General features: G+C 46.6%; 1 protein-coding gene across 6 annotated transcripts in view; it reads left to right on the forward strand.

Annotated features, from left to right (window-relative positions):
• KAT6B (lysine acetyltransferase 6B) overlaps positions 1-13,632 on the forward strand; it is a 364,617-nt gene that overhangs the window by 213,118 nt on the left and 137,867 nt on the right. For all 6 annotated transcript variants that reach the window (XM_030203217.1, XM_030203216.1, XM_030203215.1 and 3 more), the window contains one exon: positions 5,437-5,578. In XM_030203217.1, coding sequence (XP_030059077.1) covers positions 5,437-5,578 — 142 coding nt within the window. The remainder of the gene's footprint in view (positions 1-5,436; positions 5,579-13,632) is intronic.

Below are 13,632 nucleotides of genomic sequence, written 5' to 3' on the forward strand. Positions count from 1 at the left end.
GACGCCTGCATCGACCTCCCTGCCTTTCTCTGCAGCCGCTCTGAACGAGAGCCTCCGGGCCGTTCTCCCAGAGATTCTGGGAGAGCTGTTGCGCCCTACCCCTCCGGTACCGGCGGTGCTTGCGCCTCCGGTACCGTCGAGCGTGGCGCCGGCTGGCCCATCGCCCGGGGTGAGGTCCCCGACGTCGGTACCGCGTGCGGTGCCGACTGCGGCCACCTCCCAGGAGGGCTCCCCGACTACGTCGGCGGAGGGAGCTTCGCCGTTGCGGGCAAGGGAGTCTACCTCTCGACGCCCCCATCGTGGACGTGGCTCCACGGAGTCGAGCCGGGCGAGGTTGCAGACACAGGTCCGTGAACTTGTGTCTGACACCGAGGGTGAGGCCTCGTGGGAAGAAGAAGAAGACCCCAGATATTTCTCTGACGAGGAGTCTGAGGGTCTTCCTTCCGATCCCACTCCCTCTCCTGAAAGACAGCTTTCTCCTCCCGAGAGTCTGTCTTTTGCTTCCTTTGTCCGGGAGATGTCTACGGCCATCCCCTTCCCGGTGGTTGTGGAGGACGAGCCCAGGGCTGAAATGTTTGAGCTCCTGGACTATCCTTCTCCACCTAAGGAAGCGTCCACAGTACCCATGCATCATGTCCTCAAAAAGACATTGCTTGCGAACTGGACCAAGCCACTAAGTAATCCCCACATCCCCAAGAAGATCGAGTCCCAGTACCGGATCCATGGGGACCCAGAGCTGATGCGCACTCAGTTGCCTCACGACTCTGGATTTGTGGATCTGGCCCTAAAGAAGGCTAAGAGTTCTAGGGAGCATGCTTCGGCGCCCCCGGGCAAAGACTCTAGAACCTTAGACTCCTTTGGGAGGAAGGCCTACCATTCCTCTATGCTCGTGGCCAAAATCCAGTCTTACCAGCTCTACACGAGCATACACATGCGGAACAATGTGCGGCAGTTGGCGGGCTTGGTTGATGCTCTCCCCCCTGAGCAAGCCAAGCCTTTTCAGGAGGTGGTCAGGCAGCTGAAGGCGTGCAGAAAATTCCTGGCCAGAGGGGTGTATGACACTTTTGATGTTGCGTCCAGGGCCGCTGCTCAAGGTGTGGTGATGCGCAGGCTCTCATGGCTGCGTGCCTCCGACCTGGAAAATAGACTCCAGCAGCGGATTGCGGACTCGCCTTGCCGTGCGGACAATATTTTTGGAGAGAAAGTCGAGCAGGTGGTAGAGCATCTCCACCAGCGGGATACCGCATTCGACAAGTTCTCCCGCCGGCAGCCTTCAGCATCTACCTCTACAGGTAGAAGATTTTTTGGGGGAAGGAGGACTGTTCCCTACTCTTCTGGCAAGCGTAGGTACAACCCTCCTTCTCGACAGCCTGCGGCCCAGGCTAAGCCCCAGCGCGCTCGCTCTCGTCAGCAGCGTGCGCCTCAGCAAGGCCCCCGCGGCTCCCCAGCAAAAGCAAGGGGCGAGCTTTTGACTGGCTCCAGCAGAGCATAGCCGACATCCAAGTGTCAGTGCCGGGCGGCCTGCCGGTCGGGGGGAGGTTGAAAGCTTTTCACCAAAGGTGGCCTCTCATAACCTCCGATCAGTGGGTTCTGCAAATAGTCCGGCAAGGATACACCCTCAATTTGGCCTCAAAACCTCCAAATTGTCCACCGGGAGCTCAATCCTACAGCTCCCAGCACAAGCAGGTACTTGCAGAGGAACTCTCCGCCCTTCTCAGCGCCAATGCGGTCGAGCCCGTGCCATCCGGGCAAGAAGGGCTGGGATTCTATTCCAGGTACTTCCTTGTGGAAAAGAAAACAGGGGGGATGCGTCCCATCCTAGACCTAAGGGCCCTGAACAAATATCTCGTAAAAGAAAAGTTCAGGATGCTTCCCTGGGCACCCTTCTCCCCATGATTCAGCAAAACGATTGGCTATGCTCTCTGGACTTGAAGGATGCCTACACACACATCCTGATACTGCCAGCTCACAGACAGTATCTGCGATTTCAGTTGGGCACACGCCACTTCCAGTACTGTGTGCTACCCTTTGGGCTCGCCTCTGTGCCCAGGGTGTTCACAAAGTGCCTAGCTGTAGTAGCAGCAGCACTTCGCAGGCTGGGGGTGCACGTGTTCCCATATCTCGACGATTGGCTGGTGAAGAACACATCCGAGGCAGGAGCCCTGCGGTCCATGCAGATGACTATTCGCCTCCTGGAGCTACTGGGGTTTGTGATAAATTATCCAAAGTCCCATCTTCTCCCAGTACAGGAACTCGAATTCATAGGAGCCCTGCTGGATTCTCGGACGGCTCGCGCCTATCTCCCAGAGACGAGAGCCAACAACTTGTTGTCCCTCGTCTCGCGGGTGCGAGCGTCCCAGCAGATCACAGCTCGGCAGATGTTGAGATTGCTGGGCCACATGGCCTCCACAGTTCATGTGACTCCCATGGCCCGTCTTCACATGAGATCTGCTCAATGGACCCTAGCCTCTCAGTGGTATCAGGCTGCTGGGGGTCTAGAAGACGTGATCCACCTGTCCACGAGTTTTCTCGAATCCCTGTATTGGTGGACAATCTGGTCCAATTTGACTCTGGGACGTCCTTTCCAAATTCCTCAGCCACAAAAAGTGCTGACAACGGATGCGTCTCTCCTGGGATGGGGAGCTCATGTCGATGGGCTTCACACCCAAGGAAGCTGGTCCCTCCAGGAACGTGGTCTACAGATCAATCTCCTGGAGTTGCGAGTGATCTGGAACGCTCTGAAGGCTTTCAGAGATCGGCTGTCCCATCAAATTATCCAAATTCAGACAGACAACCAGGTTGCCATGTACTATGTCAACAAGCAGGGGGGCACCGGATCTCGCCCCCTGTGTCAGGAAGCCGTCAGCATGTGGCTCTGGGCTCGCCGTCTGGGCATGGTGCTCCAAGCCACATATCTGGCAGGCGTAAACAACAGTCTGGCCGACAGACTGAGCCGGATTATGCAACCTCACGAGTGGTCGCTCAACTCCAGAGTGGTGCGCCAGATCTTCCAAGCGTGGGGCACCCCCTTGGTGGATCTCTTCGCATCTCGAGTGAACCACAAAGTCCCTCAGTTCTGTTCCAGGCTTCAGGCCCCCGGCAGACTGGCATCGGATGCCTTCCTCCTGGATTGGGGGGAGGGCCTGCTGTATGCTTATCCTCCCATTCCTCTGGTGGGGAAGACTTTGTTGAAACTCAAGCAAGACCGAGGCACCATGATTCTGATTGCTCCTTTTTGGCCACGTCAGATCTGGTTCCCTCTTCTTCTGGAGTTATCCTCCGAAGAACCGTGGAGATTGGAGTGTTTTCCGACCCTCATCACGCAGGACGAAGGGGCTCTTCTGCATCCCAGCCTCCGGTCCCTGGCTCTCACGGCCTGGATGTTGAGGGCGTAGACTTTGCCTCTTTGGGTCTGTCAGAGGGTGTCTCCCGCGTCTTGCTTGCTTCCAGGAAAGATTCCACTAAGAGGAGTTACTTCTTTCTGTGGAGGAGGTTTGCCGTCTGGTGTGACAGCAAGGCCCTAGCTCCTCGCTCTTGTCCTACACAGACCCTGCTTGAATACCTTCTGCACTTGTCTGAGTCTGGTCTCAAGACCAACTCTGTAAGAGTTCACCTTAGCGCAATCAGTGCATACCATTACCATGTGGAAGGTAAGCCGATCTCGGGACAGCCTTTAGTTGTTCGCTTCATGAGAGGTTTGCTTTTGTCAAAGCCCCCTGTCAAGCCTCCTACAGTGTCATGGGATCTCAATGTCGTTCTCACCCAGCTGATGAAACCTCCTTTTGAGCCACTGAACTCCTGCCATCTGAAGTACTTGACCTGGAAGGTCATTTTCTTGGTGGCAGTTACTTCAGCTCGTAGAGTCAGTGAGCTTCAGGCCCTGGTAGCCCAGGCCCCTTACACCAAATTTCATAATAACAGAGTAGTCCTCCGCACTCACCCTAAGTTCTTGCCAAAGGTCGTGTCGGAGTTCCATCTGAACCAGTCAATTGTCTTGCCAACATTCTTTCCCCGTCCTCATTCCTGCCCTGCTGAACGTCAGCTGCACACATTGGACTGCAAGAGAGCATTGGCCTTCTATCTGGAGCGGACACAGCCCCACAGACAGTCCGCCCAATTGTTTGTTTCTTTTGATCCCAATAGGAGGGGAGTGGCTGTAGGGAAACGCACCATATCCAATTGGCTAGCAGATTGCATTTCCTTCACTTACGCCCAGGCTGGGCTGGCTCTTGAGGGTCATGTCACGGCTCATAATGTTAGAGCCATGGCTGCGTCGGTAGCCCACTTGAAGTCAGCCTCTATTGAAGAAATTTGCAAAGCTGCGACGTGGTCATCTGTCCACACATTCACATCTCATTACTGCCTGCAGCAGGATACCCGACGCGACAGTCGGTTCGGGCAGTCAGTTCTTCAGAACCTGTTTGGGCTTTAGGATCCAACTCCACCCCCCGAGGGCCCTGTTTGTTCTGTTCCAGGCTGCACTCTCAGTTAGTTGGTAAATTTTTTAGGTCAATCTCAGTTATGTCCTCGCCGTTGCGAGGCCCAATTGACCATGGTTGTTGTTTTGAGTGAGCCTGGGGGCTAGGGATACCCCATCAGTGAGAACAAGCAGCCTGCTTGTCCTCGGAGAAAGCGAATGCTACATACCTGTAGAAGGTATTCTCCGAGGACAGCAGGCTGATTGTTCTCACAAATCCGCCCGCCTCCCCTTTGGAGTTGTGTCTTCCCTTTAAGTGTATTGTCTTGCTACATACTGGACTGGCCGGCTCGAGCCGGTTTCGGGCGGGAAGACGTGCGCGCGGGCGCGCGAGGACTAGCAAAGGACTTTGCTAGAGAAGTTTCCGATTGGAGGGGCTGCCGTGGACGTCACCCATCAGTGAGAACAATCAGCCTGCTGTCCTCGGAGAATACCTTCTACAGGTATGTAGCATTCGCTTTGGTTGGCGACACAGTTTGTGAATGATTTGTCCAATAAAAAGATTTAAACATAAAATGATATTGAATAATAAAGGGGACAAAATTGGACCCCTGAGGAATCCCACAATATAATGTCTTTCTGTGTGATACTTTTCCATCTAATGAAACTATAAATTAATAATTTGACAAAAAAATAGCAAAGGCAAGATAACACTAGACCTGATAATCCTATCTTCCTTAATCTGGCCAATAAAGGTTCATGATTGATATAATAAAATGCTGCTGTTAAATCTAAAGAGACTGCTAAAGTAATCAACACTTTATCTAGCTTAGCATGAACTTCACTCTGCAAAAATGTATTGCTGTATTTTACCTGTCTGTTGAAAATTATGTACCTTTTAAAGTTAAACTCCTTATGGGTATATTGTTTTCCTACTGAAAAATGCAGTGTAAATATTGATTTATTGAATTTTAAATTCATTTTCAGCCGTAACTACTTTTTATTTTTAACTTTAACAGATTATCAAAGCTTTACCTGTGTGAATTCTGTCTTAAATATATGAAAAGTAAAAACATCTTACAAAGGCATTTAAAGAAGTGTGGATGGTTTCATCCTCCAGCCAATGAAATCTATCGGAAAAATGATCTTTCAGTATTTGAGGTGAGTGTACCCTAAACTAAGTTAAAGGCAGGCCATTCCTTAATGTTATTTATATTTCCTTGCTGATCAGGGACATATAAAAATATTAAAACTTTTGCTGTGAAATTTAGAATGGTCTTAGGTGATTCACCTTCATTCTGACTCATGTAACTCCCAAGCCCCTGTTAAAAGAGGTTGAACTTTCTGCATCTGTGCTTGATTAATATGAATTATCAAAGGTTTTAGGTGCCTAACTTAGGAAGATGGTATACCTAAATCATCCCTTGTTGTGCAGACTGGATGGACCCTAGAGGTCTTTATCTGCAGTCATCTACTATGTTACTATGTAAGTTTATGGAGCCTATTTCTGGTAGGTCCCTAAATTTGCCCCCTAAAGAGTTGGTGGCAGTGGGGTGAAGGTAGGGTGGGGAGAAAAAAAAGCTAGGCTTTTAAGGGGCCCTTTTACTAAGCCGCGTAGGTGCCTATGCAAGCCCAGTGTGTGTCAGTTTTGAGTTACTACCTGGCTACTGTGTGACCCATGCAGTAATTTCATTTTTGATGTGCATCCACTACGCGCGCCGGAAAGGGCATTTTTTTACAGGTGCACTGAAAAATGATTCTGCACGTGTCCAAAACATGCGTCTACAGTACAGCATGCCATTTTTCAGCGTGCCATTATAAAAGAGCCCTTTAGTTTTTTTTCAGCAATAGGTATGTAAGTTAGAGGCTGATGTAATATGTTGTGTTATCTGTTGTGACACAGTGGTTTACTTCTAATTTTCCTAATGCCTTTTTACTAAGCAGCGTTAAGCAGCTAATGTGGATTTCAGGGTGCGGTAGACAATAGCATGGACCCTCACTATTGTCTCCAGCACTAATGAGGCAGACTTCATGGTTAAACAAAACAAAAAAGCGTTAGCTGCCTAATATGTGAGTAAGCAAGAGAGGGACATGACATTAGTGAGCAAAGGCGTAGTTGGCTCCAACAGCTAGCTTGCGGGTCCATACTGCATGCTAGCTGTTACGACTGCCGATTAGAACAACTGAACTTTAGAGGAAGCGGTAAGTACAGCTATGCAGCTGACAGTCTGGTAGTGCAGTGCATGGTCACTGGAGGTATATTGGGCGATCCCCCTGATCCCTGATACAGCCCCCTATTTGATCCCCCCCCCCCCAACACACACCAAGCCCCAGCCCTTTCAAGAAACCCTGTCTCTGACAACGAAAGGCTCCCCCCCCCCCAAAAAAAAAAAAAAACATAACCAGGAGTCAGCATTAGTGAGGAGACTACCATGAGGGGAGGTCATTGGTGCTATTTTGTACTTAGTCACCAACCCACTGGCAATAGGGGAGGACCACTGCCACCATGAACCATTGTCCCACCAGTGATGATCCACAGGTAAATTTTGGGGCGGGGTCTGGGTCTATGTTGTTAGCTTGGAGTGCCCATGCTATTGGTACAGGTAAGTAATGCGATGCCTGTGCTTTGTGCTCTGTGGTAAATGCAGGGCATCCTCACTTCATTTACCACTCAGGATTTGCACTTACTACATGTTAAATTGTTGCTGTTACTGTGTGATAAGTGTAAATCCTGTCATGCTATAGTTAAAGGGCTCCTTAGTGTGGAAAAATGAGCAGTAAAAGTACCATGCTAAATGGTAGCACAGTGGGCAAATGAGAGATGCAAACAGGCTGAATTTGAAATTGCTCCCAGTATAAAAAAAGTGTTAAAATGTAGGCTTTTTTTTTCCTGGTAGTGCTGAATGTTCCAGCTGTGGGCTAGAGTAAACATTGTACTTCAGGAATAAAAGGATCATCTGGGGTGAGAGCAGCATTTTAATCTCAGATGATTGGTTGACAAAGAATTCTGGTGGCCCAAGTAGGCTCCAACCCCCCCCCCCCCCCCCCCCCCCCCCCCCCCCCCCCCACCTCCCACCCCCTTGGGTCAGGAGGCATGAGCGATAAACTAGTGATCCCTTATTTGGTAGGTTGATCCCTGGTAGTGTGTTCTGACATATTGTTAGGGATCAAGTGCTGCCACTTTTTGCTGATTGTCTTCCTTAGACCAGGTAAGCATTTTGGTCCGTAGGGGGTGCTGCACCTTTGGAGTCTCTCCTGTTGAGGGTGTCCCTTTGCTTGACTGCCCTGATGGTACCTGGAATTGAGGTGCTGTGGATCAGATAGTATTGGGAGGTGGGGTTATGTATTTTTATTTTCCTATCAGTATGTGAGTCAATCCCTGTTTAGCAATGACAGAAAAGGAGAGAGGAAAAAAAAACCTTACACCTGATGCAGAAAAAATGAGTTACTGCAGAGATGTGCACTGAATAGGCTCTGAATAGGGTGACACACAGCACTTTGTAGCATTCCATGTGCTGGACCTGAACCTAAATACTGCTAAGTTTTTTTCTGATTATTTTATTCTAACTTCTCAACTTTTTGACTATAAGTTTAGCTACCTGATATTCTCTTTAATTAAATGCTTATTGCTTAATTAATTTGTCCTGTGAATCTGTATTGTGGTGCACTTCTCTGTCTTCTAACCCTTTTTTTGATACAGCACTGGGCTTGACTCACTGTGAGGTAATCACTGCACAGCAGGAGGCGGGTTGGGCCCTGAATAGGGAGACACAGAGCACTTGTTTGTAGCATTCCATGTGCTGGACTTGAACCAAAATACTGCTAAGTGATTCTGATTATTTTATTCTAACTTCTCAACTTTTTGGCCATAGGTTTAGCTTATTGCTTAATTAATTTGTCCTGTAAATCTGTATTGTGGTGCACTTCTCTGTCTTCTAATCCTACCCTCCCTTCCCAAAAAGACAAGAACAACAACAAAAAAAAATACCCTCTTTTCTTTCCTGCCTAGCTCTGATAGAGTTTAGGCTTTTCTAACTGCTTCTGGTCCTGCAGCATTCTAACTTTGTGAATCTGTATTATGGTTATAAATTTGCATTTTACATTGATGAAACTGCTATAATGGGAATATTTAGATTTATTTACTAAAGGAAAGTTATATTCTAGTGGAATTTGAAAGTTAAATCAACTGAAATTCTTTGATCAGACTGTATCGTTTCTTCTCATACCTAGAGAACTTTTTTGATAACAGCACTTGGCTGACTCACTGGTCACTTATAGTCCCACCCACCCCAGGGTTTTCCAGTCATATATAGACAAGCCAAAACACATTAACTTTACTCCTCAGTCACACACAGGCAATCTTGCAGACTGTTAACCCCATCATAGTACATCTGTTCATACCCATTTCAACCAATCAGGATGACTTTTATTCTCTGTAATAATTGTGGTGCTTTAGTTTCAAGGCCAGTCATCTGGAGACTTAAGGCTTGTCCTATCTGTCTTCAGCTTGCTAGTTTAAAACCAGGAGCTCAGTAAAGTAAAGCAGGAATTGGATGCACTTAAAGCAGCTTCTAGGACTGCACAGAATCATACCAACTTCTCACCACTGCCTCAGAGGATAAAACCACCTAAGAATAGATGGTTCACGGTAGGCTCAGGCAGACTTCGTTATATGACACAGAAGCATCCGCCCTCACAAGTGTTGCCCCTTCAGAATTCTTTTGCTCCATTACAGCAATGTGATGTTCCTGAAAATAAAACTGAGGCGGAAGAAAAAGCAATGAAGGTGGAACAAAAAGAAATGAAGGTACCCAAAGAGAAAAAAACACCCCCAAATCACTAATGTTGAAACTCATACCAGGAAACTGTTGCTACTAGAGGATTCCATTATCAGAGGCATTAACTTTGAAACACAGTTCAAGGGGCCATGCAAAGTGAAATGCCTTCCAGGCTCTTCAGCTACCAGGAGTACCAAGCAAATAATCTCTATAATCAGAGAAGAAACTAAGGAGTCAAACACTGATTTTGTTATCCACCTGGGAACAAATGACTTGTCCAGTAATACCCCACTTGCCACGCAGAGATCTTTTCAGGAGCTGGGAGAGGGGTTAAAACCTTTGATACAAACAATAGCTTTCTCTGAAGTACTACCTACCTTTGGGAAGGGAGAGAAAAGATTGAAAAGTACTGAGAATTTCAATAGCTGGCTCAAAGCATGGTGTCACCAAGAAGGATTTAGGTACATAGGAGGATGGGGCAATACATGAAAAAACAAAAGACTATACTGTAACGATGGGCTGCATCACACTGTGGCAGGAAAAAAAAATCCTTGGGGAGAAATTCAGACAATATATTTCTAGGCATTTAACTAGAAGGCGGGGGTGGCATATGGAGGCAGTTCACTTCAAGTGGTCACCCCCAGCTAAAGCTATAGACAAAATGCATCAGTAGAAAAGAAAGCATTGAAAACAACAATCTTGGCAAATCACTTCTTACCAACACAGCAGGAAGTGAGATTAAACAAGAAACTAAACAGAAAATAAAACTTCCACTGAAATGTAGATGGAAAGCGATGACCACAAATGCTCGCAGTCTAAGCAATAAAGTTCATGACCTTCAAGCCCTGATGTTGGAGGCAGACTTAGACATTGTTTTAATCACGGAGACATGGCTCAATGGTTCCCATGAATGGGATGCAAACATACCAGGCTATAATCTATTTAGGAAGGATAGAGAGGGTCGTAAAGGTGGAGGAGTAGCTCTGTATGTGAGAAATGATATTGCAGCGACTGAAATGACAGGGACCTGGGGAAAGGAAGAAGCGATATGGATCACCTTAAAAAGAGATGATAGAACCTCTGTCCACGTGGGTGTTGTCTACAGACCTCCGACACAATTGGAGGCTCTAGATAAATACCTGATCACCGATATTCAAAAGTTGGGAAAGAAGAGTGTGGTGCTGTTGCTGGGAGATTTCAATCTGCCGGAGGTAGATTGGAAGGTTCCATCTGTGGAATCGGAAAGAAGTAGAGAGATCGTGGATGCTTTTCAAAGTGCTCTGCTCAGACAAATGGTGACGAAACCCACGAGGGAGAAAGGGACGCTGGATCTGGTTCTCACAAATGGGGATAGTGTGTCAAATGTCCGAGTGGGTGCCCACCTGGGCAGCAGTGACCATCAAACAGTTTGGTTTGATATGACAGCTGAAGTGGAGGGCGGCCACTCAAAACTTAAAGTCCTGGATTTCAAGCATGCTGACTTTAGTAAAATGCGGGAATACCTGAGGAAGGAGCTGATGGGCTGAGAGGACGAATGAGAAGTGGAAGGACAGTGGTCCAGTCTGAAAGAAGCTATAAATATGCCCACAAACCTTTATGTAAGGAGAGTAAATAAAAGCAAGAGAAAAAGGAAACCGATATGGTTCTCCAAGCAAGTGGCTGAGAAAATAAAAGCTAAAGAGTTGGCGTTCCTGAAATACAGAAAAACTCAAGAAGAGGACCACGGAGAGGAATACCGGATGAAACTGAAAGAAGCCAAGAGAGAGATGCGTCTGGCGAAAGCCAAAGAACAAATTAAAAGTAAATCGTGCCAAACTAATCTCATTGAATTCTTTGACTGGGTGACCGGAGAATTGAATCATGGACACGTTATAGACTTAATCTACTTAGATTTCAGCAAAGCTTTTGACACGGTTCCCCAGAGGAGGCTCTTGAATAAACTTGACAGGCTGAAGATAGGACCCGACGTGGTGAACTGGATTAGGAACTGGTTGATGGACAGACACCAGAGGGTGGTGGTTAATGGAATTCGCTCAGATGAGGGAAAGCTGAGTAGTGGCGTGCCTCAGGGATCGGTACTGGGGCCGATTCTGTTCAATATATTTGTGAGTGACATTGCCGAAGGGTTAGAAGGTAAAGTTTGCCTTTTTACGGATGATACTAAGATTTGTAACAGAGTGGACACCCAGGAGGGAGTGGAAAACATGAAAAAGGATCTGCAGAAGTTAGAAGAATGGTCTAAGATTTGGCAATTAAAATTCAATGCGAAGAAATGCAAAGTGATGCACTTAGGGAGTAGAAATCCACGTGAGACGTATGTGTTAGGCAGTGAGAGACTGATATGTACAGATGGGGAGAGGGATCTTGGGGTGATAGTATCTAAGGATCTGAAGGTGACGAAACAGTGTGACAAGTCGGTGGCTGTAGCTAGAAGGTTGCTAGGCTGTATAGAGAGAGGTGTGACCAGCAGAAGAAAGGAGGTGTTGATACCCCTGTATAAGTTGTTGGTGAGGCCCCACCTGGAGTACTGTGTTCAGTTTTGGAGGCCGTATCTTGCTAAGGATGTAAAAATAATTGAAGCGGTGCAAAGAAAAGCTACAAAAAAGGTATGGGATTTGCGTTACAAGACGTATGAGGAGAGACTTGCTGACCTGAACATGTTATACCCTGGAGGAAAGGAGAAAACAGGGGGGTGATATGATACAGACGTTCAAATATTTATTGGTTTCATATTTTTGGCCTTGGCAAATGCTTACGAATGACATACTAACTGAGGAAGGAGCTGGCTTCTGGCATCACTTCCTTTAGTTTGTTTACCTCTATCTCCACCTGCTGGTAGGCTGACTTAACCCACTAGTTCCTGGATTCATCTGCTGCGTTAAAGGAAAGAAAATGATCAGGTAAGACATAATTTTACCATTTGGCACGCACCCATAACGCGTGGATGAATTATTTCCTCCTATGCGCAGCGGTAATCGGCACTTGGCACACGCCAACCGGTCACTGCGTGTGTAGCACGTGAGCCTTTACCGCTAGATCAGTAGGTGGTGTTAAGGGCTCAGGCCAGGTTTGGGCACACGCTGGTTTCATTTTTACTGCAGTCCTTTTCCCCATCCCATTAAAAAAAGCGCCATTTTTTGTAGATGTGGTAAAAATTGGTCAGCCGCACATCTAATACACGCGCCTACACTACCGCAAGCCACTTTTTACTGCAGCTTAGTAAAAGGACCCCCTCAATGCTTTGCCAGAATGTGGTTGAATATAGTGTATGAATTGAACTCTGTCAGTTGGCAAAATATTTATTGAGAAATGGTCTCCAAGCATACGGTTCATAGCTCAACCAAAAGTACCTATTTAATGTGCTTAATTTTGTGGCTATTATTTTTTAAAATCAAGTTTTGGGCCTATGGTGCAAAACCTTTGAGCTTCTGAAAGTACTTCATTTCGTCATTATAGATGGCAGGTCTTTATTTACTGTTTATTATTTTTCATTAATTCTTCCGCTAGCAATAGAAAAACAGGCTGACATAATGTCATTTCTATATGCCTGTAAAGTTCTTCTAACCCTGATAAAACCCTCTTGCTTGTTTTTCATTTTTTTTTAGTTTTAGTACCAGATGCATCTTATGTAACTAGGTGCTAAGATAGTGATTTCAGTGCAATCTGCAAACAAAAAAAAAATTAAATATAATTGTGCCATTTTAAAGTGGCAGTTCTATTCAAGTTGTGCAAACCAGTGCTTATATTGGAAGCATTTCATAAAAGCACTGCAGGCCCTTCACATTTTGAAACATTTTTAAGGTTTTGTGACTATAAAATGGAGCAAATGTGCTCTCACCTTGAGGCCCTTAGAGAATGGTTGTGTGTGTTCAGATTTCATTTTCAAGTTGTGTCTGTAGTTCATTTGGATAACTGTGAGAAGACAAAGGGTGTTTGCTAGTTACTGTAACCTCCAAGTTCCATCTATGACAGTAAATAAGTTTTTTAAACCTTCTGCAATAAACAAAAAAAAAAATGCGCAAAAGGTTTGTTTTCCATACTATTTTTATTTTCCATACTATTTTTATTTACCCAGTATAATAATTCTGTAAACTTAAATAGACATCTAGAGGGAATGAGGGAAGCCCAGCCAGTGGAAAAAAAAAAGGTGCCCTGCAACCTGCATAGAGTTGTGTGTGTGTGTGGGGGGGGGGGGGGGGGGGGTCTAGGGGATAATTAGAGGACTGAGCATGATGAGGGAAGTCATTAATATGTTGGGAGAAGGAAAAGATATTGAGGGGGGGATAGACTCCCTCTTTTGGATTTTTTCTTAAGTGCTTGGATGAAGCTTGGGCTATGGCATGATGGGAGAGAAGAAAAATCTAAGATTTTTTTTTCTTGAATGCAAGGGGAGGAGGATTGGGTGGCAGGGAGGGGCATCAGCTAAGTTTTCCAATG

Source organism: Microcaecilia unicolor, chromosome 5, assembly GCF_901765095.1.
Source record: "Microcaecilia unicolor chromosome 5, aMicUni1.1, whole genome shotgun sequence".
Taxonomy (NCBI): Eukaryota; Metazoa; Chordata; class Amphibia; order Gymnophiona; family Siphonopidae; genus Microcaecilia; species Microcaecilia unicolor.